The sequence below is a fragment of the Anopheles gambiae genome, chromosome 3 (assembly GCF_943734735.2).
Source record: "Anopheles gambiae chromosome 3, idAnoGambNW_F1_1, whole genome shotgun sequence".
NCBI lineage: Eukaryota > Metazoa > Arthropoda > Insecta > Diptera > Culicidae > Anopheles > Anopheles gambiae.
This window is the reverse complement of record NC_064602.1, coordinates 46,923,299-46,949,692: the sequence shown is the minus strand read 5'-3', so window position 1 is coordinate 46,949,692 and position 26,394 is coordinate 46,923,299. Positions and strand designations below refer to the sequence as shown.

General features: G+C 43.2%; 2 protein-coding genes across 3 annotated transcripts in view; both read right to left on the bottom strand.

Annotated features, from left to right (window-relative positions):
- Nucleotides 1-26,394, bottom strand: part of LOC1279430 (thrombospondin type-1 domain-containing protein 4) — a 92,765-nt gene that overhangs the window by 20,210 nt on the left and 46,161 nt on the right. The gene's annotated exons all lie outside the window — the stretch shown is intronic.
- Nucleotides 24,665-25,480, bottom strand: LOC1279429 (uncharacterized). Its single transcript, XM_061655369.1, has one exon. It carries the CDS (start codon nucleotides 25,351-25,353, stop codon nucleotides 24,754-24,756), a length of 600 nt encoding a protein of 199 aa, XP_061511353.1. The 5' UTR covers nucleotides 25,354-25,480; the 3' UTR covers nucleotides 24,665-24,753.

The following is a 26,394-nucleotide window of genomic DNA, read 5'->3' as shown; positions in this document are numbered from 1 at the left end:
ATGGAAATTTAGGGATTTTCATAGGTTCTCATAGTTTTGGGACACTTTCTTGACTTTTTATCTTTCGGAAATGAACTTTATGTGTTGGGAATTGGAATCTATAGCACATTTTTTTAGACAATCACATTCAAAATTGCTATTGTATTTATCCAAAAAGGTTGCTATAGAGCAGCGGTCGGCAAAGCCTAGCCCGCCGCAACATTCAATCCGACCCGCGAAAGTATTTGACCGATTTCAAAAGATTGGAAGAAACTATTCGTATACAAATTACTGCAGATCTTTTAGAATGAAATGTTATACCGTTGTATCTTTCAACTTTAATTATCGTAATGTGTATGACGGATCAGTATGGTCGAACTAGAGTTCAATATGTAATAAAAACATTGCTCCAACGTGACAATAAGTCTTTAAGAATGATGGAAGTGGCATACGAGATTTTGTATAGAGGAGATATACTAACGTCTGGCAGCAGTAAGTTTATTTAATGTTTTGCATGCGACTTTACGACGAAAGATATTTGATTTTCGCCAACGCAATACACGCAAGGCAAAGTTTTAGTAATAGTGGAAAAGATCCATGCATTTTTCTCGTGATAATAATTTCTTCTTCCATTAGTTCTTCTAAATTCCACTCAAATATGTTGGTTTCATATTTATCTATTTCCAGACTATTTTCGATCGTATTTGAAAACTAAACCTAACATTAAAACAGCCACTCTTGTTTTTACGAGCTCGGCGATTCAACACTGTTGCTTTTCACGTGGGCAACGATTAACAAAGTGCATTTTTTAAGGAATCAGTTATCAATTTGCCTGAAATGGCAAATGGCTTGTTCGAAAAGCATTTTGATAGTTACTAAATGAAATGTAGTTTTGTCTCGATAATTTTTCGGCATATCCTTAACTTATGAATCTTTGCATTACAATTTAATAATAGGAACTGCCGATTTCGAAGTTTATTTGGTCGATATCAAGGCCGATGAAAAATAACTCTATCAACAATTGCAGTGTCCGATAGCATCAATGAATTATTTTGTTTCTACAATTTTATAACGTCATAATTTAAACTCAAAGAAAAATCTTTCTTCTGGCCCGCGGTTCTCGATCATTTAGCAAATTTGACCCTTCACCTCAAAAGTTTGCCGACCGCCGAGTTCAATTCCCAACACCTAAAGTTCAAGAAATTGTCAAGAAAGTGTCTCACAACTACTATAACCCCTGAATAATCCTGCAATTTCTATGCAATCATTATTTACGAGTCTCCAATGGCACAACAAACATTATTGATCCATATCATAACCCAATAGACTGTCTCTTTATGATGTGTATGATGTGTATGATGACGCCGAATAAGTTTGTCCACGTAAGGAAGAATGACTTAAATTGAAATCGAACCACAAACGGTCTATTCTAGGTAGCCACTATTAAATTGGGAAGATTCCACTGTTCGTGTATGCTTAAACAAAGGGCAACATCAACGAACACAAGTGTCCGTTTGAAAAAGAAAATCCGTTATGAAAAATGATAACGAAAACCATGGACAGTGGAGCAACCGAACAACTCCTCAAGAAAATAGATAATATAGATGTTAAATGATACTGTTTATAACGATAGCGCTAACGCATTCAACTTAGGCATCAGACTGGCAGGACACCTTCTGAAAGCCTCGCACCAGCTAAATGGCATATAAAAACGATGCGTAAAAACATTGCCCGCAATTTGTCATGAGCCGAAGTCGTTTGGACCGTTTTTGGGCCGTTTTCCTTGACCGAATCGAAACACATTTAACATTTTGGTACAGCACCCACCCAGGTAGATAATGGCACTAGGCATCGTTCTAATATCGTGCACGGTCCACCAGTGTGCGTACCGTACCGCCGGGCAACGCAATCAAGCGTAGTGTAATTAGAATTTGCATCTAAATTCAACATCCCGCGAGCATAGCCCTTGGCGCACCGAACACAGCGCCAGTTTTGGGGCGAAATGGAGCTGTTCGCTTATACAATGGTGGAATCGTTTTAGGAAGTGTGAACAAAATTAGGCTTATTCCCACAATGCTTCTTGCCAAATGTCTTTAGGTTGGCCTGCGTGCCTGTGTTTCACGGGACATTCCATGAATGGCGGCAGCTGCTCGATGCGTTCGCCTCAATGTCTAGACATCGATTTGCTTGGTTCGGTGTGTGTGTGTGTGTATTTTTATAATTTATTTTGTTGTTGTTTTTGTTGTTGTCTAAACCATTCTTAATAGGCGACCTTCCGTGGGCCAAATGATGCCATTTGAGCTGGTTTATTTCGGCGCGTTTTGTGGCAATCATTCGTAAATTCATTAACCGGCAAACTATTTGCACACCTGCCCTGATGGCGCCGACAACCAAATAATAACGTCATTTACACATCTTGATACATCGCTTGTTGGGGTGGCTGGAGGGGAGTGGGGAAAGGAACACGCCGGGGGACCACAATGAAACGTAATGTAAAACGTGCTATCACTCGCGTTGGTCAGTGTGAACCGGAATGACCTGGCGAAATGTGTGCGATGCTCTGTCATCGTGATCCCGGTCGGCTGACAAATGTCAAACACAACGCAAACAAACCTGCCCCTTTCAGGTGTGGAGGGCTGACACCCTTTACTACCCAGGCGGCGCACGATCGTAGTGTACAGTGTGGTGTGCGAGCTTTTTTTTCTTTTGGGAGCTTCGAAATGTCAGCAAACACAGGAACACAATGTACAGATGGAACGGGTACATCGGAGGGAGGCCTCAGTTTAATAGATTGGTGTTTGTGCGTGTTTGTTTGAGTAGTGTGTTATTTTTACCCGTATGAATCACTTGGCGTTTATGTGTGCGGTTAAAAAATGAGCAAAATATTGATGAAGCGTGGAGTTCATAACTGTGTGTTTACCAACCAAACATGCTGAGTTTGCATTCTAGAGGATACACTTTTTGTGAGGATTTGTATCTATTGAGTTCTGTAATGCTACAACATTTCTTGTGAATGCTCTAAACCCGTGCATAGCAGCACACTTTGAAGTTGAGCAAATGAAGTGGGTTAGTTTTGCACGTTCCCAAGGCTAAGTGAATTATCTGCAAATTTGTACAAGTTTCTCGCTCCTAGGGGAACGTGCAAACTAATTATAAAACTCTACCAACTAATGCATACATCCAGCAGGAGCAGGACTGTCCAGCTATTTGCTGCAGCTGAACTATTTTAAACTTTTTCGACTTTTTATGTGCCCTTTCCATTTGCACCCCTCCCCCCTCCTTCTTTGCCTGCACCAACGGATACGTCTAAAGTTTACATTTGCTTTGCGCAATGTCAACTGGCAATGTCCAGCGCGGTTCACTCTTTTGGATGCAGACATTTCCTCTGAAATAGCTTCCCGTACGAATCTTACGCAACACACTCTCAACCACATCTCCTCCGTTACATGGACGAGTCGAGTGGAAAGGCTGGAAACATAAATTACACACTGCTGACTCGCAACTAAGCCACATGCAACAATATACTTATACTTTAAATATTTCAATAGCACGAGCGCACAACGCACAAGTGCCCCAAAAGGCGTACTGACGGCCCCCTTCGGCCCGGCTAGTGTAGTTTTAGTAGTAGTACCGGAATGGTTCCACCGAAAAACGGACGACGGGTGCGCGCGGAAACGACGGTTGCCACCGGACGTAAACGCGTCCTTAATTACTTTGTATTTTATCTTGTTTACCTTCCAAAATCGCAGTCTGTCGAGCGAAAGCGTGAACAGTTGTACTTGAAGGATGATGACTCGTCGCTCCGGTCGTTTCTCCGCCCCTCTCTCCCATGTCCTCCTACCCCCTTGTTCGCGTTTTTGCTGGCCCCCGGTGTATAGTTGTGCCCGCGCTGGGGCGACCTTGCCTGGGCAGAACGAACGATTGCAACTCGGTGCTCGGTTGGCAGGCAACTAACTAACCGCTCAACCATTACACTTCCGATAGTGAACTGCAAACACACGACCAACCGACCGACCGACCGACCAACCGTGTATGTATGTATGTGTGTGGATCACGATGTAACAAAGGTGGAAATCGCTTTGAGTGTTACCGGATCGCAATGGACGGGAACCTCCATCCCTCCCCCGTCCCCTTGGCCAACCTTATTGGCGAGCTCGAAACCTCACTGACGAATCGTGTACTTGAGGAAATGTAGCACTATGCGAGAAAACCTCCATTAGCAAAGGATGTGACGGGTTGGGTAACCTTTCTTTTTTTTCTGTTTCGTTGTTCCTGGAATGGAAATAACTTTTTCATTCGTTTTTGTATTTGCCCTCCCACCCCACCCTAAGCTTCCCCCCCCCCCCCTACTGTCACGGAGCTTTTGCTAGCCTTGTTTTTGCTACCCTTTTGGATGCTGCAGCACCAACTGACCCCCGGTGAGCGGCAAATTGTAGGTGAACCGTAAACAGCTCACCGAAGCGCACGCTTTTTCTGTTTATTCATCGCAAAAGTTCTCATCAATAGCATTCAGAAGCATGTAGCGAAATCTACGCAGGGCATACAGCTCTCTATCAAATCACCCATCCACCAACACAGAGCGGTTGTTGTTCCGCAAAAGGGTAACGTTGGAAAGTTTGGAAAAGCGTGTAGGAAAATTGTATAAAATTTATAATAACAGTTGGACAAATGGGGTGTGTGCTAGAACGTAGATGAGTTTGGCGAGCCTTTGCAACTCGAACGGATGCTAAAGGCCAGCTATGCTACTGGTGGGCGGCATCCTATGAGCCTGCCTTTGCCGAATAAATGTACGGGCGATAACGGGCACAAGCATAGCCAGTTTGGAAAACTTTTTTGCAATTGAGTTTGAAGAAAAACTTCCCGATGGTAAATAAATCAGTCAGTGAAGTGAACCGTGTAGCACCCAGCTAAACACCAACACAACGCCGGAGGGTGGGTTAATGACAGAAGAAAAAAAAACGTGTCCCTTTGGTTACACATTAAAAAAGCAGGCTGAGAAATAATAGCTTTTGCATATCAGTATACCGTTGAGCATACCAGTGCTCGCTCGTTCAGCAACGGCAGAACAGCCGAAATCCCAAAAGCGTGCGCGAGTTCTTTCCGGCCAATCCCACTTGGCTAGGGGGGGGGGGGGGGGGGGGGGGGGGGATGCCGTTGAAACTAAATAGAGATTATTGTGAGCGATTGGCTCGCAAGCGTACACGGCATAAAACCCATTCAATTTTCATCAAACCCCTACGTTCTAGCCCCTGTGTGGTATTCCCGGTGTGGAAATTCAATTCGGAACACATCACGTTGCGTGGCGTATCAGTTCCCATCATTTGCAATCGAACAACGGCGCCAGGGTACGGTTCCGCATCCAGTTTTGGCGAAGAAAGCTCCCTGTCGTGACGGTTTGCTTCGCCTGTGCAGGAGCTCTCCTCGTTTGAGTGGCAGACAGTTTGCATAGAAAATAAGCATCCATTCGCGTGTTCTTTCCCTCTCTCTCTCTATCTCTCTCGCTCTCTGTGTATAATCTTTACGTTGAATTTGAATATCCGCGGTACGACCGGGGGTTTGTTCCGTTGTGCAGGAACCCGTGTTTTGTAGGCATTAAGGTGTTACGCTACACCACTGCACACTGAGCAAGGAGGTGACTGGAGAGTGAAACGGAGCAACGAGAGTTTGTGAAATGCAACGCGGCATTTCCGCTGTACAGGAAATGATAGTGATGTTCTGTATGTTTTCCAGCTTTGCGGTTCGAGGAACAACATTGTTCGATTGGTTCATAACGGTTCATTGTTGTTGTGGCAAACGAGCTGATATTGAATTGTTTGGTATTGCAGTACCACAATGAATATCACTCACATTTCGTGGTAAATATGCTTCGAACAAGAACACATTTATTGTTCTCATTTAGAGAACGAACAAATTATGCAAACAAACCACATCCTTCTTTCACCTTCGAAAGACAATTTCGAATCAATTTATCATTTTCTAAACGACAGCATTTATGCATTTGCGTTGTTCGTTCTTTCGCAAGCTTGTCCAAACCTTGATGTGTAGTGTGTCTGTACGTGTCGATGTGCAGAAGTACATAAAACTGCTAAGTATTCCCGACACAAAGTCAAATCGAGCTGCCGCTTGATTTACTGAGCAATAGAATCGAAATGGCATATGGTGCACGGTGAATGGTGCCCGGGCCTACGCTGTCACACGCGGGGCGAGTCAGTTTATAAGACGAAAAAAGTCACTTTTAATGGAATTTTTCCTTCCCCGGACGGCCATAAAACATGGGCCGTAAAAAAGTGTACACACAGCACAAAATTTCCAAACATTTATGCATTTGCTTGGCACAGCATACAACAGTAAGCTCTCGGTGCTCTCAGCCCAAGTAGGTACTCCGATGGGATCCCACTCGCCCGCCGTCTGGCCCTCGTGACCCTTAGCGAACCCCATCCGGCCATCAGTCGAAATAAAAGTTCTTGAGTCAAAAGTCGATATCAGCACACTCACAAATTTCCACCCCACTTTGCATGATTCGCACCACACACACCCACACACCCACACACACACTCATACCATTCAGCATCCAGTGTGGCTGCATGCAGTCTTCCTTTCGGAGTTAATCGGAGGGCTTATGCATTGTAGCGTAATTTCCTAATTTCTGCACAAAATGAGCTATCGTGCTGGATGTGGGGCAAACCTAGGCAAACGCGCTAGCGAAGCGCGTTGGTAATCGTTTTTATGTTTGCTTCGTATTAACATTGTTCACCATAGCACGCTCTCACATGCATATGACCCCCGGCATCAAGCACTAAGAGGGACACAAAAAGGGGAACGCGGCGACGAATTATGCTGCAAAAGTGCGCTCAAGTGTTTATTATGCGCCTTTGTCATCGCTCAAATCTCCGCTGAGAGTCGGGCAATTTATGCGCCCTATGCACAACTACAGCTTCACTGCTCCCTCTCTATTGTCCTCGGGGAAGGCGTGTGACGCTCATCGTAACAACAACCAGCCAGGCGACTCCATATGCTGGGCGCACATAGGGACAGCCCCTGGGTGGGGTGGGTGGAACTGTTTTGATGGAAAGATGACCTTTTTCATAGTGGCAATTTTTGGTTTCTTTCTTATGGTCCTGCCTTTTGTTGTTGTTGGTGTTGTTGCTGGCGAATGAGTATAAAAATGTGGAAGTATTTGTGCCATTTTTAATGGCTGCCACGTTCTACACAGGCAGAACGTTGGCTTCGCACATTGCCTTCTTTGGATGGGTACTCCCACTCAGTTGCCCCCTCCATTCTCCCTCCCTCCCCTCCTCCCATAAAACAAGCATATGCTAGTACGGATGGAGAAAAAAAACGGAATTTCATAATTTGATTCCTTCCTGCACGTTTGGTCTCGAAGTTTGTTAGAGAAAAGTTGACTTTTCTTTAAACTTTTCCTCCTCCTCCTCTCCTGGGAGGATGCGTGCTGGCAGCAGAAAAACGTATCGTCAAGGATCAGGACGTTTCAGTTGTTTGGGAAGCTGCGGCAGTGTCGAGGGGCAGAGGGAAGGGTTTTATTTTGTGAAATGCGAAAATTGAGTCAACTGCTGACAGCCGTCACAACGGTGACTTTTGTACGTTTCTTGAGACACAGTTGTTTCGTGCAATAAGTGTGCATTTGCAGATTCGAAATAATTTTACCTTTTGCTATCAATCAGAAGCAACATTTATTAACAAACTTCATTCTAAACGGACCGGTGGTGTTACCATCATGTGCGAGAGGAGTGAAATTAGGGTAAAACAAAAGGATCACAAATACTACACACTTCCAACAAGCTTTCAAAATTAACAACCGCTCTGTTTAAACATAGCATGGGGTAAGCTATGTTAAGAAAACTTTATATGAAAAATTGAAAAACTTTGAAATAAACCAAGCCTTCGTAGGCACAACGTTTCCACTGACTAGTGCATCTTAGCACAGTAGCTTTCAAAAATATGGAGCAAAATCGACCTGCACCGTCAGATGTTGTTGATCTTCCTACGCTTAACCAAACAACTTCCAGCAAAAAGCTTTATCCATCCAACAGATCGATAGATCAAAACGTTTCCAACCCGCAAGCAAAATAAGGCTCGGCGTTGTGACTTGCTTTGATTGGGAATTGGGCAGCTCCATAAACAACCTGCTCAGTGAGCGTAGCCATGTTTTTTTTGTTTTGGCAATCGAAGCAAGCGGTCATTTGTTTTGACAATTTCCATCACAACTTTTCCCCTTCTACTTTCTCTTACTCTTTCTCTCTCTCCCCTTTTTTTCTCATGGAATAGTTCACTCAAACGATGTCAGCGATTTGGTGGTTATTTTGCGCGTGTTTCGGAACCGGAATATGAGCATGCACGCAACCGACGTAGGATCCTGAATGTACAGAAATCGGAAACATTGCACCGAACGCCTCCCATCGTACATCATGTTCAACGTTCTGTGAAGCTCCATACTACAGCGAGCATGGTACAGCCGGCACTTCCCAGACCAATCTCGTCCTCACTACCATCCAAACATATCATGCACGAAACTCTGCGCAACTCCAATTTATCACGCTCTAGCGGCCGATTATAATGGTGGAAAATTCTACCGATTAAACCGCGTAGAACACCAAACCAAACCGAACCGAAGTCTGTCGCAATACAATGTCCGGTGTCCGGAGGAGAGTGGTTTTCCCGCAGCGATCCCCATACACACCAAATGGATGTCAATAACAGAAGGATTGGCTTGGGAAGGGAGCATATCGATTTGAGAGTTGGACCATCTCCAACGATCACGTGCGATCTTTGCGCACAGTTCGCGCACTGTTTCGCGGGGACACGAAATGCGCATAGGGGGCAAAAAAAGAACCATTCCCACGAAGGCGCGCTGTTGCTGGGGATGCTAAGGGAAGTTTTTTTGTGCTTTATGGGCAGACTAAAACTTTTCTTATCGCTCGAATTGCTGGGCGAATTGTTTTCCGAGCTTCTGTGGCAGCTGTGTGTGTGTATGTGTGTGTGTGTGTGTGTGCGCATTGCTCATCGTTCGCGTGTTGCTTCCGATGCATCGCTCACCATGGCGTTCTACAAGTGTTGTGCGAGGGTAATGGACGAGTGGGAAATAAAAGTATGAAACGTTAAGCTGCGTTTCCGTGCTTCAACACACACAACCACACATGCGATGAAGGGAAGGGAGGGGGGGAGTGATTTGGGATGTTGTCGGTGGCACGGTACCAGTGGGTAGGTGATTGTTTTATGCATATGTGTGTCTGTAATGCGTTGTTTCTGCGGTTCGGTACCATGCGGCCCTGCCCTTCGAATGTGCCTTGCTATGTGTGGATGTTTTTTTTCTGCCCAACGAAGCACTGAAGTGAAAGTTCAGAATTTATGAGCTGTAGTTTCGGCGAGGATTAATGTATATCCATGTTGCAGGCGTTTGCAGGCTTTTTTGTATAATGAAGCATCCTTTACGTGGGCGTTTCAAATTTGGGGACCTATTTGGGGTACGGTTCGGTGAGATAGAGATTTACTCACCGAGGACACCTAGTTGGTGCTGTTGTGCCATACATTAAGGTGTAGTTTTAAACGCTCTCTAGCGTACGTGTTGGGCTTAGCAATTTAATTAATACAATCACGCTAGGCATGACACACCACCAGATAGGGGAACATGTCTCATAAATGGATGGTTTGCGTTTCGTAGCTTAAAGTTATAACGTCATACTTTATCGCTTCTTTTGCTCTATAATGTGTTTAAACTTTAGTTGCATTTTATAGAAAGTAACATTTTATTATTATTCCTAATTAGAACGACCTAAATAGTTAGCTGTATCACTTTAGATATAAATTATATAAAAATGTTTTGAAATATAATGTTTAAAGGTGTCTTTACTCAACCAGGAACATTGCAATTGCGAAAGCTTGTGCATTAGTGTTATATTATATTTATTAATGCTGGTAATGCTTCAAGACTTAAGTTTTAGTTATGTTTTATTGAGGAATCGTTGTTGGTCTAGAATTGTTCAGCTGTTTGAAACGAGCAGACTGACTGTGGGAAGACGGTTCAGATGAGAATTGAAATCGGTGTTGGAGAAGCTTGCGGATCTACATGGTAAGCGTGCGTATAATGCTCTTAATAAGTGTTTTATTAATTCAGTTACAATAACATTGACAGTTTGATTTGTAAATAGAATCTGATGTTGAAATATAGGAGTTGGTTTTTAAATAGAGTAACGCAATAATTGTAAAGCAATTATTGAAATAAATCATAAATGGGAGTTTCCATAAATGGGAATTATTGAAATAAACAGTGAAAGTGAACGAAAATGAGAAAATGAAAACACATGTTATGCCCGTTAAAATGAATTGAAACTATCGATTAACCTTGAACACACCTACCGGCACCTGTACCGGCAAAGAATTAACCATCGTATGTGGCCAGCGGCATGGCAAAAGAGAAGAAAAAACATAAGCATAAATGATACGCTTGTTTAAGCTAATAAATTAGTATTTGTCATGGCTAGCTTATCGAGCCACTATGCGCAAAAGGAGCGAAAACAAGAAAGCCATAAAAGCGCCTTGTCCACGACGGCGCTCGCTCACAGCGAAAGTCAGCCCGCTGATAACGCACCGGGAGATTCGTTCATTCGTTCAATCGTTACGTGCATCTAGCCGCAAAGTCAAACAGGTGGCGTTGCACAGCGTTTAGACCGACCGACAAAGTGGCTTCTCGAAGTGGCTTCAAATCGTTCGTTCGTCGGTCTAGCCTGCGGAGTTCATATTTTAAAAGCAACCGACAGCGTCACGCGTCACGGGGACAGATCTCGCCCGCCCAACCGGATGGAGAGCAGTCATCAAGCGGCAAAGGACAAACGAGCACTCAAAGTATAAATCCCCGGATCGCAATTTCCTCCCCATGGGGAGATCTCGGGCAGCGGGATTAGGCGGCAATGTTTGACTGGTGTACTGCGATTCGGACCAGCACCACCATCATATCGACACGTCCCAGAGCGCGAGCGAGGATTGAGCGAGGCTGCCGTACCGCTTCGCATTCAGGGAATGATCGTGCTATCTCGGACTAGTTGTACAAGGTCCCGCCCGGGTGCTATCTAACAATCGCGGCAGCAATTCACTCCAAGAGTCTCCAACGTATCGAGTGGCGTGGACAGTAGGGCACCCATACTGTCCCAATCCCGTTGAAGCGGTTGCGTTTCATGAATACGCGAATGGCACGTTTTTCGCATACGCTTTTCGCGCACGTACGCAATTGAGAGTTGTGTAAAATCCCTACGGGAAGACACAAACGAAAGGAAAGGCGGTGCAGGTAAGAGAACAGGGCAGAAGAACAGGATTGAGCTGAGACTTATAGTTGAACTAGATTCGGTCCTGTCACATACATCATCCATCATTGATATGGGCATATTTTTCCATACGCATTTTTGACGAGATGGTTTGTTTGTTCATTTTTTGCTGCCTTTAAATTATAAATTTTGGACAACGCCGTCAGGGACAGCCATTTCTATGCGAGTATGATCAGCAATATCAGTAAATCAGGCTAAATATATGAACTATAGATTCCCCGAATGAACCATATGAATAGGATCGAACCAGGAGCACAAATAAATGTCATCACAGCTGGCCAACATATAACGACCAACTAAGCTCACCTTAATCGTACAGTACACATTATGACGACATTCCTTAATTCTCGTTTGTGGCACTGGGAATGTGAATCCTAGCCGAATAGGAATGGGCAATCCATCCACCCGCTAAGTAGGGGCAAAGTTGATGAATTTATTGAAATTCCATCTCGCAAAAAATGTGTCCATCCCAAAGCAAAACTGATACTTTCCCTTTTTCTCCTGCTGCAACCTCATGCCAACCAACTCCAGTTCGGCCCGCTTTTATAACCTCCCACTAAAAGGACCAATATAAATTTCTATAAAAGCGACTAGCAAAAAAAGAGCGTCATCGAACGATATGGCGACCGGCGCAAAGCCCCTCATCGAGCACTGGGGGATTGGAATGTCGTCCGGTCTGGTGTACATGTTTTGCTGCTCCCGAACAGACTTCCGGTCACCTCTAGAACAGTGTGCCAACACCAAGCCCTCCAACACAGGCACACGCCCCCCTATCCGTGCAAACCGGGATGGATGGATGTCGGTAGACGTGATTGAAGTTTATTGGCAATTGATTTGAGCTGGAATGGAATTTTCACTTGAATTTCCTTCTGCACGGACTTTCCGGTGGATGCATTACGGTCCACCGTTTGCCCTGTCACTTACCTCACGCGACCAACGCAAAAAGGGTTCGGCAGCGTTTGTCAATGTTTGGTTTGGGATGTTTTTTTATGTGTGTGTTTTGTTGCTATATTCTACATTAAAGCTTGTATCCACTGAATAAAAAACCCCCCCATGTCAAGCGAATGGCAAAAAATCGATCCATTCAAACGGTGCAAATGAAGATAGAAAACACGCACCCAGCGTTTCAGAGTACGGTCAACAAGCGCACCCCGGGATTAAACGAGGTAGCTTGCGCTAGAAAGCGTGACCAAAAACGGCGACATCGAACATGAAGCCAAAGCTTAGCGTGACAAGTGATCATGATTGTAATCGGTAAGACAACATAGACGAGGACGAGACAGAGAGTGTGAGAGAGAGAGACAAAAACCCCCTTTCCCATTAAAATATGTCACCCACAATGGCTGGGCCCGTGTTTTAAAGGGTGCACCTACGCCATGAAACTGCGCCAGTGGAAAGACTCGGCTCTGCAATAATGGGCAGGAAAGGATCTCGTTTTTATGCTTCGCCGGGCACATTTGGGAGATTTACAAATGTATGCGTGTAATTATAAATTTAATTTAATATTCGCAGCACCATCCATCCCCCTCCCCGCGCCACTCCCCCAAGAGACTGGGCTTCCGTAACGACTTCACCTGTGCGACAGCTGGTAAAGGTGGGATCGCACCCTGGAAGTAGCGCGTGATACGTGACGCACCTTGGGACAATGCCTCGGGAAATGGCATTATATTTAGCATAATTGATACATCCCCTAGCAGCTTAGATGGGCTTTAACACTGGCCGTATTTTCTTTGCCAGTCTCTGCGGTTCGTTAACGAATCATAACATTATTCACCACTTTTCCCGCTCGTCGAGTGTTTTCGCGCTGTTTTCGGAGTTCGGTCGGAGCTTGTTTGGTTGCTTGCCCGGCAAGAAAAGCTACCTTTCGTCCATTAATGCGCCTCGAAAAATATGTGTACTTCAAATTAATTATCCAATAAACTTTTCCCGTGTCTGGAACGTTGCTTTTCATCGCCACCCATTCCCGCAGCGTGCGTGGTTCGGGCGTTCAGTTGCAAAAACTTTGACAATGACAGTCGCAAAAACAAAATCCATAAAAAAACCCACCCAGAACGGCGGAGTCCCAAAAGCGTGGCGGATGATAGGAAAGTGGATTAAAATCAGATTCTTAAGCACATGGCTGCATTTATCAAGCGTGTGATGTAACGGCGTACCCAGCAGCTTCCGCATTGCCAGCTAAGAGTCCGTTTTATCTGTTGCCTTAACGTACGAATTCAAATAAAACATCCCACCCATATCACACCGGGGGATCGCGCAATGGGAGCGCGTACCTGCCTGCCCATCTTGGCAAGCAGGCGTTGGGTAAGAGGTAGAATAAAAGTAGAAGAAAGATAAACTTTTCTCCAGTTGTGTGGGTTTTGTTTTTTAGTGTCTCTTTTCTCAGCTAAATCATGATAACACGACTCCGCGGCCAACGAGAATGTCGTAAAGGCTTTTACTTAGTTCTTGCAACAGCGAGCAAGCATATCCCCATGTTTGTGGGGGTTACTTCAACGCTTTCCTTGCCGTACGAAACCAGCGGCTAGGAACCGTCCTGTGCCTTTATGACACGGTGCTGGCCAAAGCTGTCTACTGGCTACACGGTACGACCAACGACATACGCGCGTCCGGAACGTGTTTTGATGAAGGGTTATACCGATGTGGGGAGCGCGGACTGTTGATTGCTCTTATCGGGTGGGAGGGAATGCGTATTTACGCACTGTGATGTGCGCGGCCTTTAAGATAAAAATTGTGTCGTTGGTATCCAAGACGTTGTTAGTTACTTGAACGTTTGTACGATGCTGGCGATGATAATAACAATAGTAGTTAGATAAACGATAATGGTAATTGACGCAACTGCAGATGTATGGGTTCGGAATTTTCACTGAACTTAAAATAAGGATTTTGGTTTTGCTATTCCTTCCGGTGCGCGCTGGTGAGTGTGAGTATGAAAAACTCTAAAATATCACAATATCTGCTCCACCACACAACAATGCCTCTTCACGTGTTGCATAAAGCTTTTGTTTTCGGGGTTTTTGCGCTAGCAGCGCACATGCACTTTCCACACGACGCGCTCAATGCGTTCCGCACCGTCCACGGAGCGCACGGTGTCAGGTGAGCGAATGCACTGTTATTCATTTTCCCGGGCTTTCATTCCATCCGGTCGGCATGCTGCAACGGAACTACTACGCCAACATTCGCCTGGTCGCACTTGCACAAAAGCCACCCAAGGATTTGCACTACCTTGCGTATAGTTTCCCCGCGCTTGTGCCTCTGTCTGTTTTGGAACACAAACACACAGCTAACGAGAAAACTGCACCAAAAACACTCGACACGTAAGCCGCCGTGTGTTGGGAAAAGCTGAAAACACTACGCGCGCGCGAACGGTACTACGGTATACCGGGCTCTGTGCGTCCCCGAACAAGTCGCTGAGCGTACTGACTGGCATGCCTGGCGGAGACTATGGCGTGTAGTCCGCTCTGGATTCCCGTCTGGTGGGGCAGGCCGAACCCGAGCTCCAATGCTTCAATTGGAGAGAACGCACTCGAGAGAATAACGAGTGAGCAAAACACGATCGTCGCTGTGGTAGCGAGAGCGCCACACATCAGTTTCGGGAAAACGAACTCCAGCCACGAGTAAAACCGGCCAAATGGGAGTAGGAAAGAAAAATAAAACAAGGATAAGGAGACTTTTTCCGGTTATCCTTTCTGACAGCTGCTAGTACATACCTGTAAAGAAGGTACTGCTTTCTTTCTGCTTTTTGTAGTTGCGAGCTTGGAAAATGCTGTTCGTCGTTTGCTCTTATGGCCGTTGCGTGTATAGACGAACGTACAACATTCAATGCGATGGAAGCGCATGGTGATTAGGTGAAGAACTTGCCCATTTACAATCCTTTTCTCCGTTAACGGCTGTATTGTGTAGTTCCCACGCGTAGTGCGGGGTTGAGAAAAGGGAGATATGGAACATACGAACTATTTGCCTTTGTGCCCAGAGGTGAGCACATGTTCCTATATATCGATGTAGATTTGCTCTCCAAAAACAATTCCAAAGCTGTTAAATAATTTCAAATAATGCGGAAACATCCATCGGATCGAAAGAGTACACAAACAGTCCCTTTTTACGAAATTTTCTTTTCAGCTTTTCGTCAAAAACTGATTGATATGCTTCAACTGTTTTGCTGCAAGCAAGCAAACCCTTACCTCGCCTAACAGCATCAGCAAACATAACCCACAAAAGATTGAGAAAGTGCAGAAGTTATGAATATTTTTTGAAGATCTGTCGCTTAAAAAATGGCCCATATTTGCCACATCCATCATCACCACCACCACCAAACCGTGCGTGCACGTGATGGAGGCCAGACAACTTTTCCGACATGATTGAGCGGGAAATGCTTTACTTAGCTGGACTATTTATTTTTTGTGTTTTCATTTTAGCGCGACTGTCGCTCCGTTCTTTGCTTTTTTGTGAAGAATTTGTGCGTGAATGAAGCTGATGCCGCATGGAGTTGAGAATCTGAAGGCTCAGTGCCGATATGGCTGTTTTTAAGCAACTTCAGACATGGATAGTGTTTTGATAAAACTGGACCAGAAGTAGAAGTAGTAAAAATGCACCAAAATTATTTTGAATAGAACACAAGAATTTACACTCTTTTCCTTTCCTTTTAATTGACCTAACAAATACGCTGCCTCCGTACGAGAGTTAAAGTTGTAACCTGCTACACGCATGAGTCCTTTTGCTCAAATAGCACATCGCATTCGACAAATTGATCTATGTATGGGCAATAAATGAATTAATCAACCATGATAGCAAATACTTCTGATCCCTCCTTTTCTTTCATCATGCGGGATGTTAACTGAGCGTCGTTTACCTTTACCGGAAATTACAAAATATAAAGGATGAACCGTAGAGCACGTGGATTAGGACGATATCAATAACATGAAAGGAATGAATATCGTAATCGCGAATCGTATACTCTTCTTCTGATTTACATTTTACTATGCAACTGAGAAACGTCTGGATATCAAAAATCAAATAACATAACAGATGTAGCAGTTGCTGATATATTATAAGGCCATTGATATATTATATATTGTAAGGCCAAATATCTCAAATTTGTTAACTGCAACTAGTTTAAATTTTAAAACTCCTTTGTCAAGAAAAAGAACACTGTGTGAATGAAAATTGGCCAATAGATGTTGGTTAATTTTTAATTTCATCAAGCTTATACGTTATTCATGATTGTACTGGAACAAATTTAAGCATTGATTTATGGCGCCCAAGAAAGAAAATTGAATTCTTCCAAGAAACAAGAGTCAAAGGGCAATTCCCAGTACGCTTGATAACCGTTTTGTGCTCTCATATAAACGCCATTCAGTGGTGCACATTAAATGTACTACATCTTAGCGCACATGCACTTTCCACACGACGCGCTCAATGCGTTCCGCACCGTCCACGGAGCGCACGGTGTCAGGTGAGCGAATGCACTGTTATTCATTTTCCCGGGCTTTCATTCCATCCGGTCGGCATGCTGCAACGGAACTACTACGCCAACATTCGCCTGGTCGCACTTGCACAAAAGCCACCCAAGGATTTGCACTACCTTGCGTATAGTTTCCCCGCGCTTGTGCCTCTGTCTGTTTTGGAACACAAACACACAGCTAACGAGAAAACTGCACCAAAAACACTCGACACGTAAGCCGCCGTGTGTTGGGAAAAGCTGAAAACACTACGCGCGCGCGAACGGTACTACGGTATACCGGGCTCTGTGCGTCCCCGAACAAGTCGCTGAGCGTACTGACTGGCATGCCTGGCGGAGACTATGGCGTGTAGTCCGCTCTGGATTCCCGTCTGGTGGGGCAGGCCGAACCCGAGCTCCAATGCTTCAATTGGAGAGAACGCACTCGAGAGAATAACGAGTGAGCAAAACACGATCGTCGCTGTGGTAGCGAGAGCGCCACACATCAGTTTCGGGAAAACGAACTCCAGCCACGAGTAAAACCGGCCAAATGGGAGTAGGAAAGAAAAATAAAACAAGGATAAGGAGACTTTTTCCGGTTATCCTTTCTGACAGCTGCTAGTACATACCTGTAAAGAAGGTACTGCTTTCTTTCTGCTTTTTGTAGTTGCGAGCTTGGAAAATGCTGTTCGTCGTTTGCTCTTATGGCCGTTGCGTGTATAGACGAACGTACAACATTCAATGCGATGGAAGCGCATGGTGATTAGGTGAAGAACTTGCCCATTTACAATCCTTTTCTCCGTTAACGGCTGTATTGTGTAGTTCCCACGCGTAGTGCGGGGTTGAGAAAAGGGAGATATGGAACATACGAACTATTTGCCTTTGTGCCCAGAGGTGAGCACATGTTCCTATATATCGATGTAGATTTGCTCTCCAAAAACAATTCCAAAGCTGTTAAATAATTTCAAATAATGCGGAAACATCCATCGGATCGAAAGAGTACACAAACAGTCCCTTTTTACGAAATTTTCTTTTCAGCTTTTCGTCAAAAACTGATTGATATGCTTCAACTGTTTTGCTGCAAGCAAGCAAACCCTTACCTCGCCTAACAGCATCAGCAAACATAACCCACAAAAGATTGAGAAAGTGCAGAAGTTATGAATATTTTTTGAAGATCTGTCGCTTAAAAAATGGCCCATATTTGCCACATCCATCATCACCACCACCACCAAACCGTGCGTGCACGTGATGGAGGCCAGACAACTTTTCCGACATGATTGAGCGGGAAATGCTTTACTTAGCTGGACTATTTATTTTTTGTGTTTTCATTTTAGCGCGACTGTCGCTCCGTTCTTTGCTTTTTTGTGAAGAATTTGTGCGTGAATGAAGCTGATGCCGCATGGAGTTGAGAATCTGAAGGCTCAGTGCCGATATGGCTGTTTTTAAGCAACTTCAGACATGGATAGTGTTTTGATAAAACTGGACCAGAAGTAGAAGTAGTAAAAATGCACCAAAATTATTTTGAATAGAACACAAGAATTTACACTCTTTTCCTTTCCTTTTAATTGACCTAACAAATACGCTGCCTCCGTACGAGAGTTAAAGTTGTAACCTGCTACACGCATGAGTCCTTTTGCTCAAATAGCACATCGCATTCGACAAATTGATCTATGTATGGGCAATAAATGAATTAATCAACCATGATAGCAAATACTTCTGATCCCTCCTTTTCTTTCATCATGCGGGATGTTAACTGAGCGTCGTTTACCTTTACCGGAAATTACAAAATATAAAGGATGAACCGTAGAGCACGTGGATTAGGACGATATCAATAACATGAAAGGAATGAATATCGTAATCGCGAATCGTATACTCTTCTTCTGATTTACATTTTACTATGCAACTGAGAAACGTCTGGATATCAAAAATCAAATAACATAACAGATGTAGCAGTTGCTGATATATTATAAGGCCATTGATATATTATATATTGTAAGGCCAAATATCTCAAATTTGTTAACTGCAACTAGTTTAAATTTTAAAACTCCTTTGTCAAGAAAAAGAACACTGTGTGAATGAAAATTGGCCAATAGATGTTGGTTAATTTTTAATTTCATCAAGCTTATACGTTATTCATGATTGTACTGGAACAAATTTAAGCATTGATTTATGGCGCCCAAGAAAGAAAATTGAATTCTTCCAAGAAACAAGAGTCAAAGGGCAATTCCCAGTACGCTTGATAACCGTTTTGTGCTCTCATATAAACGCCATTCAGTGGTGCACATTAAATGTACTACATCTTGGGTTTTCGCTTTTAATCAATAATCGATCATTCAACTGCGTCTCCGTTTCATTTCACTTTTCGTGGCGCAGGATGACGAGAACGGGGAAAAGCTGGATAAACGAGTGAGTGCGCTCACGCTTCGTCTTTCTTTAAGGGCACGCAAATTCGTTGGCATACGCTGGGGACGTATATAGTCGGGGACGGTCGGGGGTTGGAATGCGATTAATTTCCCGCCGTTCCACCGGCGGCATTCAATTCAATCGAAGCAATATCGCACAAAATAGCTTATTAAACTGAAGCCACATGCTCCGCGGTTCCACATGCTCGCGATCCGTGTATCCAGCGGTACAGCGCGACAATGATCTCGCGCCTGATGGATTCAAATTATGATTGCTTTTGCCTTTTCACCGCTCTCGATGGAGCGATGGAGCCGATACAGCAGGGAGATGCTGCACTATTCTTCCTTCGTTTGCACTATAACGTCATCGGTGAAGGTGATCTATTTTTCACCGTATATCTCCACCCCGCACTGGCGCACTGAAGTTCAAGCGTGATCAGATGTGTGAAGGGCATCCGAACCGCCCAACCCGAGGCCATTATCGGGTGGGTGCTATTGAGTCGAGCATCTCCCGGAACATTGGGGTTCGTATCGCGTTCTACGCGACGATTGTTTATGGCTTGTACGTACTAGCCCGCTTCAATCTGACCTTCCGCAACAACCAGACAAAATAGCTGCTCAGGAGTGGAGGAGTCTAAATAAAATGCTCTGCTCATAATCATAATTCCTAAATCGTGGCCATCTGGTCTAGGTATTGAAGAACCCGAAGATACAGTTTTGCCGGCCACCAGCCGGCCTAATTGTTGCACAAACATCCAACCATTAAACCTGGAACCTGGAGTTGTGAAGCGTTTGGGTTCCGTTTGCTCTTTGGTGTAGGTTCAAGAACAAACACATTCACACATTTCGCTCCGTGGCAAGCGATGGAGGAGGCAAATGATAGCATCAACAATACATACGTCACACTCAATACCATATCATCAGGTTGGCAACACAGGAACGCGTAAAACGAAGCGTTCCACAGGAAGAGAGTAAACGTGAGATAATTTCCAACGCAATCCTACCACGAATTCTCCAAACATTTCACCACGCAACCGAAGTGTCACCGGTCGGTCGGTCGGTCGGGCACAAATCGTACCACAATGTGTCCCTGAGGGGAAGGGGGGAGGGGGGGGGGGGGTTAGGGATTATTTATTTATGTGCTAAATTACAAATCTCCATGACGATGAGTTTTTCCTCTTTGATCTCATGTCAGGCCTCCGATGCGATTGGTGAACCTTTTTGGTGGTTTTTTTGTTTTTGTTTTCGTCCAGCACTGTTTGTTTAGCATTATTATTCATTATGGTCTGCCACGGTTACGGAATTATCGAGCGATTTGATGAAATAACTGCATTGGCATTAAATTTAATTTCAACGTATATGTAAATACCGCCTGCAAAAAGCACACCAACAGTATTGTTCGATAAACAAAGAAAAGGACATGTTTACAATATGATTCGTTTTGACATTCAGCCACTTTCTCAAGCTCGATCGAAGTGGTTGTAAAAAAAATAACATAAAATAAAATAACAATTTCCTTAGATATTTTTAGATCATTTTGCTAAATCATACGCATTATATAGCAGCAACCTCTTGATATCAATTAGTTGTTTCTAGCATCTGCACCGTCCCTCTGCAAACGAGTTTTGGGATATTAGCAGATTATAGCACATGTCTAAGTTCATGCAGTAAACTTATAATAAAAATAATAGTACTGTTCTTCTTCTTTGGCACAACAACCGTTGTCGGTCAAGGCCTGCCTTGTACTCACTCTAGTGAAGTGAGCTTTAGCTTTCAGTGACTTATTGTTACCATAGCAGGATAGTTAGTCCTACGTATGGGGACGCGGTCTATGCAGGGCTTGTACCCATGACGTACATGTTATTAAGTCGTTCGAGTTCACGACTGTATCACCAGACCGGCCCAAAGTTAAACAGTAGTGAATAGTAAATAGTAATGTAGCCAAAATTAAAAGCAAAAAAGCGTAACTTACTTAATACGTGAGCACCTTTTCGCCCTTATTTAAGACATTTATGTGAAATGTTACACAATAATCAATATCTCCAAATCAAAAATAGCTCTTCTTTATAGTTATCTTCTAAATAATAGGTACGTTCCAAAAAAATCCAACGAAACCTATTCATTAGTCAATAAGGTAAAAATCTTTCCCGTGATACAGTATAAGACGAGCATCTCCGTCCGTTTTGGTAGGTTGTGTAGGGGTATGTGGGGCTGGTACGATTGCACACAGGCACATGCGTTGGAAGCAAATTGAAAGAAAAATTCCCCATGCAAAGTGGGCCCGAGTGCTAAAAACTAAAGTAAAAGTCAAGCACCCGTGATACGAAACGTGTTATGCGTGGTGCTGCTTGCCGGCGTTTAGACGTGTTTTCTGTTTTAAATCATTCGCTAATCATTTCAACCCTCCCCCAATCTGCCGCCGCCCCCCCCCCTTCCACCGTCCCATTAGTTGATGGCCGTTCTTCCATCACGAATTTGGATAGAAAAATTGATACAACGGCAGCATAGACTGCGACGTGAGTGAAGCTAAAGCCCGCGATTGGACGTTTTGCTGGATTGGACGGGTTTGCTAGAAATTCCTACGCCTAAGCGCCGATTAATTCCGTGTTCTGTTGTGCGCGCGCGTGTGTGTGTGTGGGTGCGTACCAATAAATGTTTGTGTGCTTTTTTTCAGCTGTTATTTCAATCAGATTTATTTCTCGGATCAAGAGATTTTACGCATTTATTTTACAGTAATGCTTATTCCACTTGACACAGTATGGCGAATAGCAAACCATAGCATCGAGGTTGTTTTTGTTTTTTTAAATCAGACACATCAATTTTACCAATTAAGTCTCAATTAATTTATAAATAATTAAACGTCATACTTTGGACTGTTTCAACGTGCTGCTATTTATGAATTTTAACTCGACGCATTGTCAATAGGAAAGATAAACGTGAATGATATTACCGGTCATGAATATGGAATGAACAACATAACTCATAGCTAAGCCGTGCAAAATCAAATATTGAAATGAGACCCTAATACAGTCCGATAAACAATGTCACAGTGAAGTGTGAAGTAGTGGGATTTGCATAACAATATTCTTCTCTTAAAATAGTCTCCTGTTTCGTTGAGTACCGTGGGTTTTTGGGACTTTTGGCTTGAGTTTGTCAAAATTGTGCAAGTTATTCAACACTTTTAAATCTAATAAATTTCAGCCCGTAATGGATTTGTTTTGACAATTTTTTTAAATATATTTTAGAAAAACTAAGCAATAACTCCTGGCCGTTTCTTTCTACGTACAACATAATTTAAAATGGGTTTTATAAACGAAAAAATATACACCAACAGATTGATTAGGCCATAATTAGGCTACAGACAGAGTGAGAATATCATTCGCAGCGCAAATACATCGATTGATGTTAGCATAAACATTCGCTGCTAGTTTCAGCGCTAAATTCTTTCGATTGCTCCCTCCCTCACGCCGAACTGACAATTACAGCCCCAACGCCAGCATGCGCGGTGCGTAAATCACGCGCAAGCAGTATCCTTCCCCTTGAATTGATAAATTAGTCACACTCCACCGCCGACTCGAGATTGATTCATCGGCAACATTGGGCCGAGGTCGGACGAGTAAATAATTCAATCGTCAACGAACCAATCCGATCGCTGCTGGTAGCCCCTACTTTGCCAGCTCTTCTATTCTGGGTTTCCTGCGCAAATAAAGCTATCAACAGCAGACACAGGTTCAGCATGTGTCGCATGGGCTAGTCGGCTGGACGAAGGCAAATTATCGATCGGGAATAATCTTCGACTTTACGGCGTGGTTCGTAGTTCGGGACGATCAGAAGAATTGATGGGACAGGTTTGGAGGCGCCATTCATAAAAATACGAGCGTTTTCAATCAAATACCGTTGCGATGAGTTTTATGATCGAAATCTCGTAAAACAGCACAAAGAAGGAAATTTTCGTTCGTTCGAAGCGTATTTCGAAATCTGAGCCGCTTGGATCAAGCAAACCTCTTAAGCGGTATTTATGCAAATTGAATACACCTACGCATAGTTTACGGCTTAGCATTCGCCTTTTTTTTGGAATAGACATATTGTGCTTAGGTACCAGTTTCCAGTTTCACAGAATAGACATAGAAGCGTGAAGCTAGCGAACGAAAGTGTTATTTCTTCCGTTCGAATTGCTTTCTTCAAGAAAAATACGAGCCAATGCTCGATTTCGTCATAACAATCTCAATTACATAAACCTTACACGCATATTAGCAGCACCAAATATGGTATCAATTTTTGCAGTTCAACAGACATTGCCCGATTCTTCACGGTAAACTTATCGGTGGGATATTATGAAGCATATGCTCATGAAGTACTTAAACTCATGCCCGGGGATATATTATGAGCGAGGGAGTAAAATGGATCATCGAATTGAGCTGGTTTTCGATGGGAGCATCCTTTCCTCATAACATATACGCACGCATACACCGTTTCCGGCATCGGATGTCGATCGCACGCAACTGATAATGGCAGAAGGGCCACGCTATGGGCTCGAGGATGATTCTCATTTGCAACAAATTACTCATAATGATGAGCATCATCAATCACGGCACGCGATAAGATCGGATAAGGAGCGTGAACTCGTGTACTCTGGGTTGGAAAAGACGTGAGTAGCAAATAAATAGAATAATGCTGTTGACCAAGCAACAACATTAGAATTACTTATACTTTTAGTGAAATGCCCAAACAAGACACCTTCTAGCGTTGTGAAAGGCGATAGAAAATCGTGCGTTAGATATTTTTCAGCTTGTCCAATTTGTGCGAATGAATCGCTACTGGTTCAGAGTAAACATAGTTATATGCATTTTATTTTATTAATCTAGTTCGTTAATAAACGTCATATTGTTTGCTGAGAGAACTTAATTGTTGTATATTGCAAAGCTATATATGCCATTATGTAAATTGCTGTACTGAAAATCGATAAAATCGATCTATACTAAAAATATTTTGAAAAACTATTAAATAAACAATCACTCTAAAATGTTATGTAACACACTTTAACTGCATCACAAAGAAAAAAAAATAGTTTATGTCAACTCTACTCCGCGCATTAAATTGGATAATGATTGCGCATGTTCCTTTGCGCAACATTGTGCGCTACCAATGAAAAAGCTTGACGCTTAGCTTAAGCTAGTGTAATATAGAGGTCGCTGGTTTTGGATTCGAGACCGGCCTCATGGTACAGTCGTCAACTCGTACGACTTAACAACATGCCCGTCATGGGTTCAAGCCCCAAATAGACCACAGATACGTAGGACTGATTATCTTGCTATGGGGGGTTATAAAAAAAGTCACTGAGAGCCAACCCCATAAGTGGTACAGGCATAGGCAGACAGACCGACAACGGTTGTTTTGAGCCAAATATTATGTAAATAAGTAAAATGTCATAAATATTAACTGGGATGCATCTTCATTGTTTTGCTTTTACTGCTTTATTCATGCATAAGTCTTAATCGTGCAAAATCGTCGAGGTGTTGTGTATGATATACGAAGAATAATAGGATACATGTAATAAGAAAAAGTGAATATAAAAAAATGAATCGTTTCCTTGATCATCAATCTAAGGTTCAATGTTTGCTTGCTTAGCTGTCTTGTACGCAACGACTTCCGTTACAATTTTCTCCAAATCGGCAAATGAATCGATGTAGTAATCGGGAAGCTCGTCCGGTTTCTCAGCAAGCCTCTTCAAATCTTCTTCTTTGTAGCGCCCTGTACCAACCAGAAGCGTTTGATAGTTTGAAATATGTCCAAACTTTATGTTTATTTCGGGCCGGTCTCCTACAAACAGTACCTGGCGCGGGGTTTCAATTGAAAACATCTTTTTGAGTGCATCGTTCAATGGAAGCCCTGGCTTGGCCAGTACAATAGGGTTCCGGCCTGTCACACGCTGAAGTATCTCAACATAACAGCCTGGGCCAAAATAACGCATCTCAGATCCTACTGATAACAATTCATCCGTAACCCCAGCGATGAACAGGGCACCTTTTTGCAAATACATCTGCGCACGCAGCAGCTTAATATTGTTCACATTGTAATCGAAGTCCATTATTACCGCTTTAACTGGTTGTCCATCGTTAATAACAGCAATGACATCCTTTGCCGATTCGGTTATCGGTTCATTCGGCCACCTCCGCGATACATAAAAACAGGCGTCATTCATGCAAAAAAAAAAACAAACGAACGAACGAAAAGGTTAGCATGCCCACTGTTTGCAGAAAGAAAGCTACGTGACTTACACCATCCAGTATTTGGAAGCCGGCTTGGCGTAGACAGTCCTTGAAATTGGCGCTACCAATATTGTAGCAAAGCGCATCAAACTTTATCTCGCGCAAGTACCAAACGATAGTTTTTGCCGGGTAAGTGATGTCGTCATCAGTCACCCCGTGGTTCGCTAATCCCTCCAGCTTGGCACGATAGTCTTTCATCGTGCGGACGCTGTTGTTTGAAACATATGATACCCTTTTGCCACTATTTCTCAATGCACGGAGGGCAAACTGCACTTCAATAATTTCTCTATGAAGTGTCCATAGTACGCCTGCAATGACGAAATTTATATCAAACACAAAATAACATGCTTTCACATATTACTCACCATCACAGTCCGTCTGGACAGTGTCGAATGAATCAAATAATTTTTCCTTTTCTTCAATCAAAAGATAAAAAAATCGTAGTCATATCCTGTTTGTTCTCCATTGCAATGCGATTATGCGATTCATTTCATTTCATTTCATTTCATTTCATTTCATTTCATTTATTTCATACAATACAATTACAATTCAATTCTACAAACATACATACAATTCAATTCTACAAACACAAGAACTGCACTGAAAACAGCTCTGCACAGACTGAAAACGTGTTGCCGGGTTCTGTGGGATGTTTTACACACTTGGGTACTGAAAACCGAGTTCAGATTATACCTGAACACCTAATTCAGGGCAACGCCACAGTGCCTGACAAATGTATGGTCACAAATTTAATCAAGGAGGGAATGTTGTTGCATAAGGAAATTATTTTACAAATGTTTTTATAAACTTTTTTTTACAAAATTTTACTTGACAAAAATCTAAATATCTGACTTTTTTATGTGTCAATGTATAAGGACAAGACATTGCTATTTATGTGCTTTTTGTTTCAAGTAACACTTTGAATTTCAGTGATTTAAATAAAATAAAATAAAAAAAATAAAAAAAAATAAATA

What these genes read in the sequence shown, in the direction of transcription:
- LOC1279429 (XM_061655369.1), bottom strand. Translation starts at nt 25,353, where the DNA reads ATGAATGACGCCTGTTTTTATGTATCGCGGAGGTGGCCGAATGAACCG.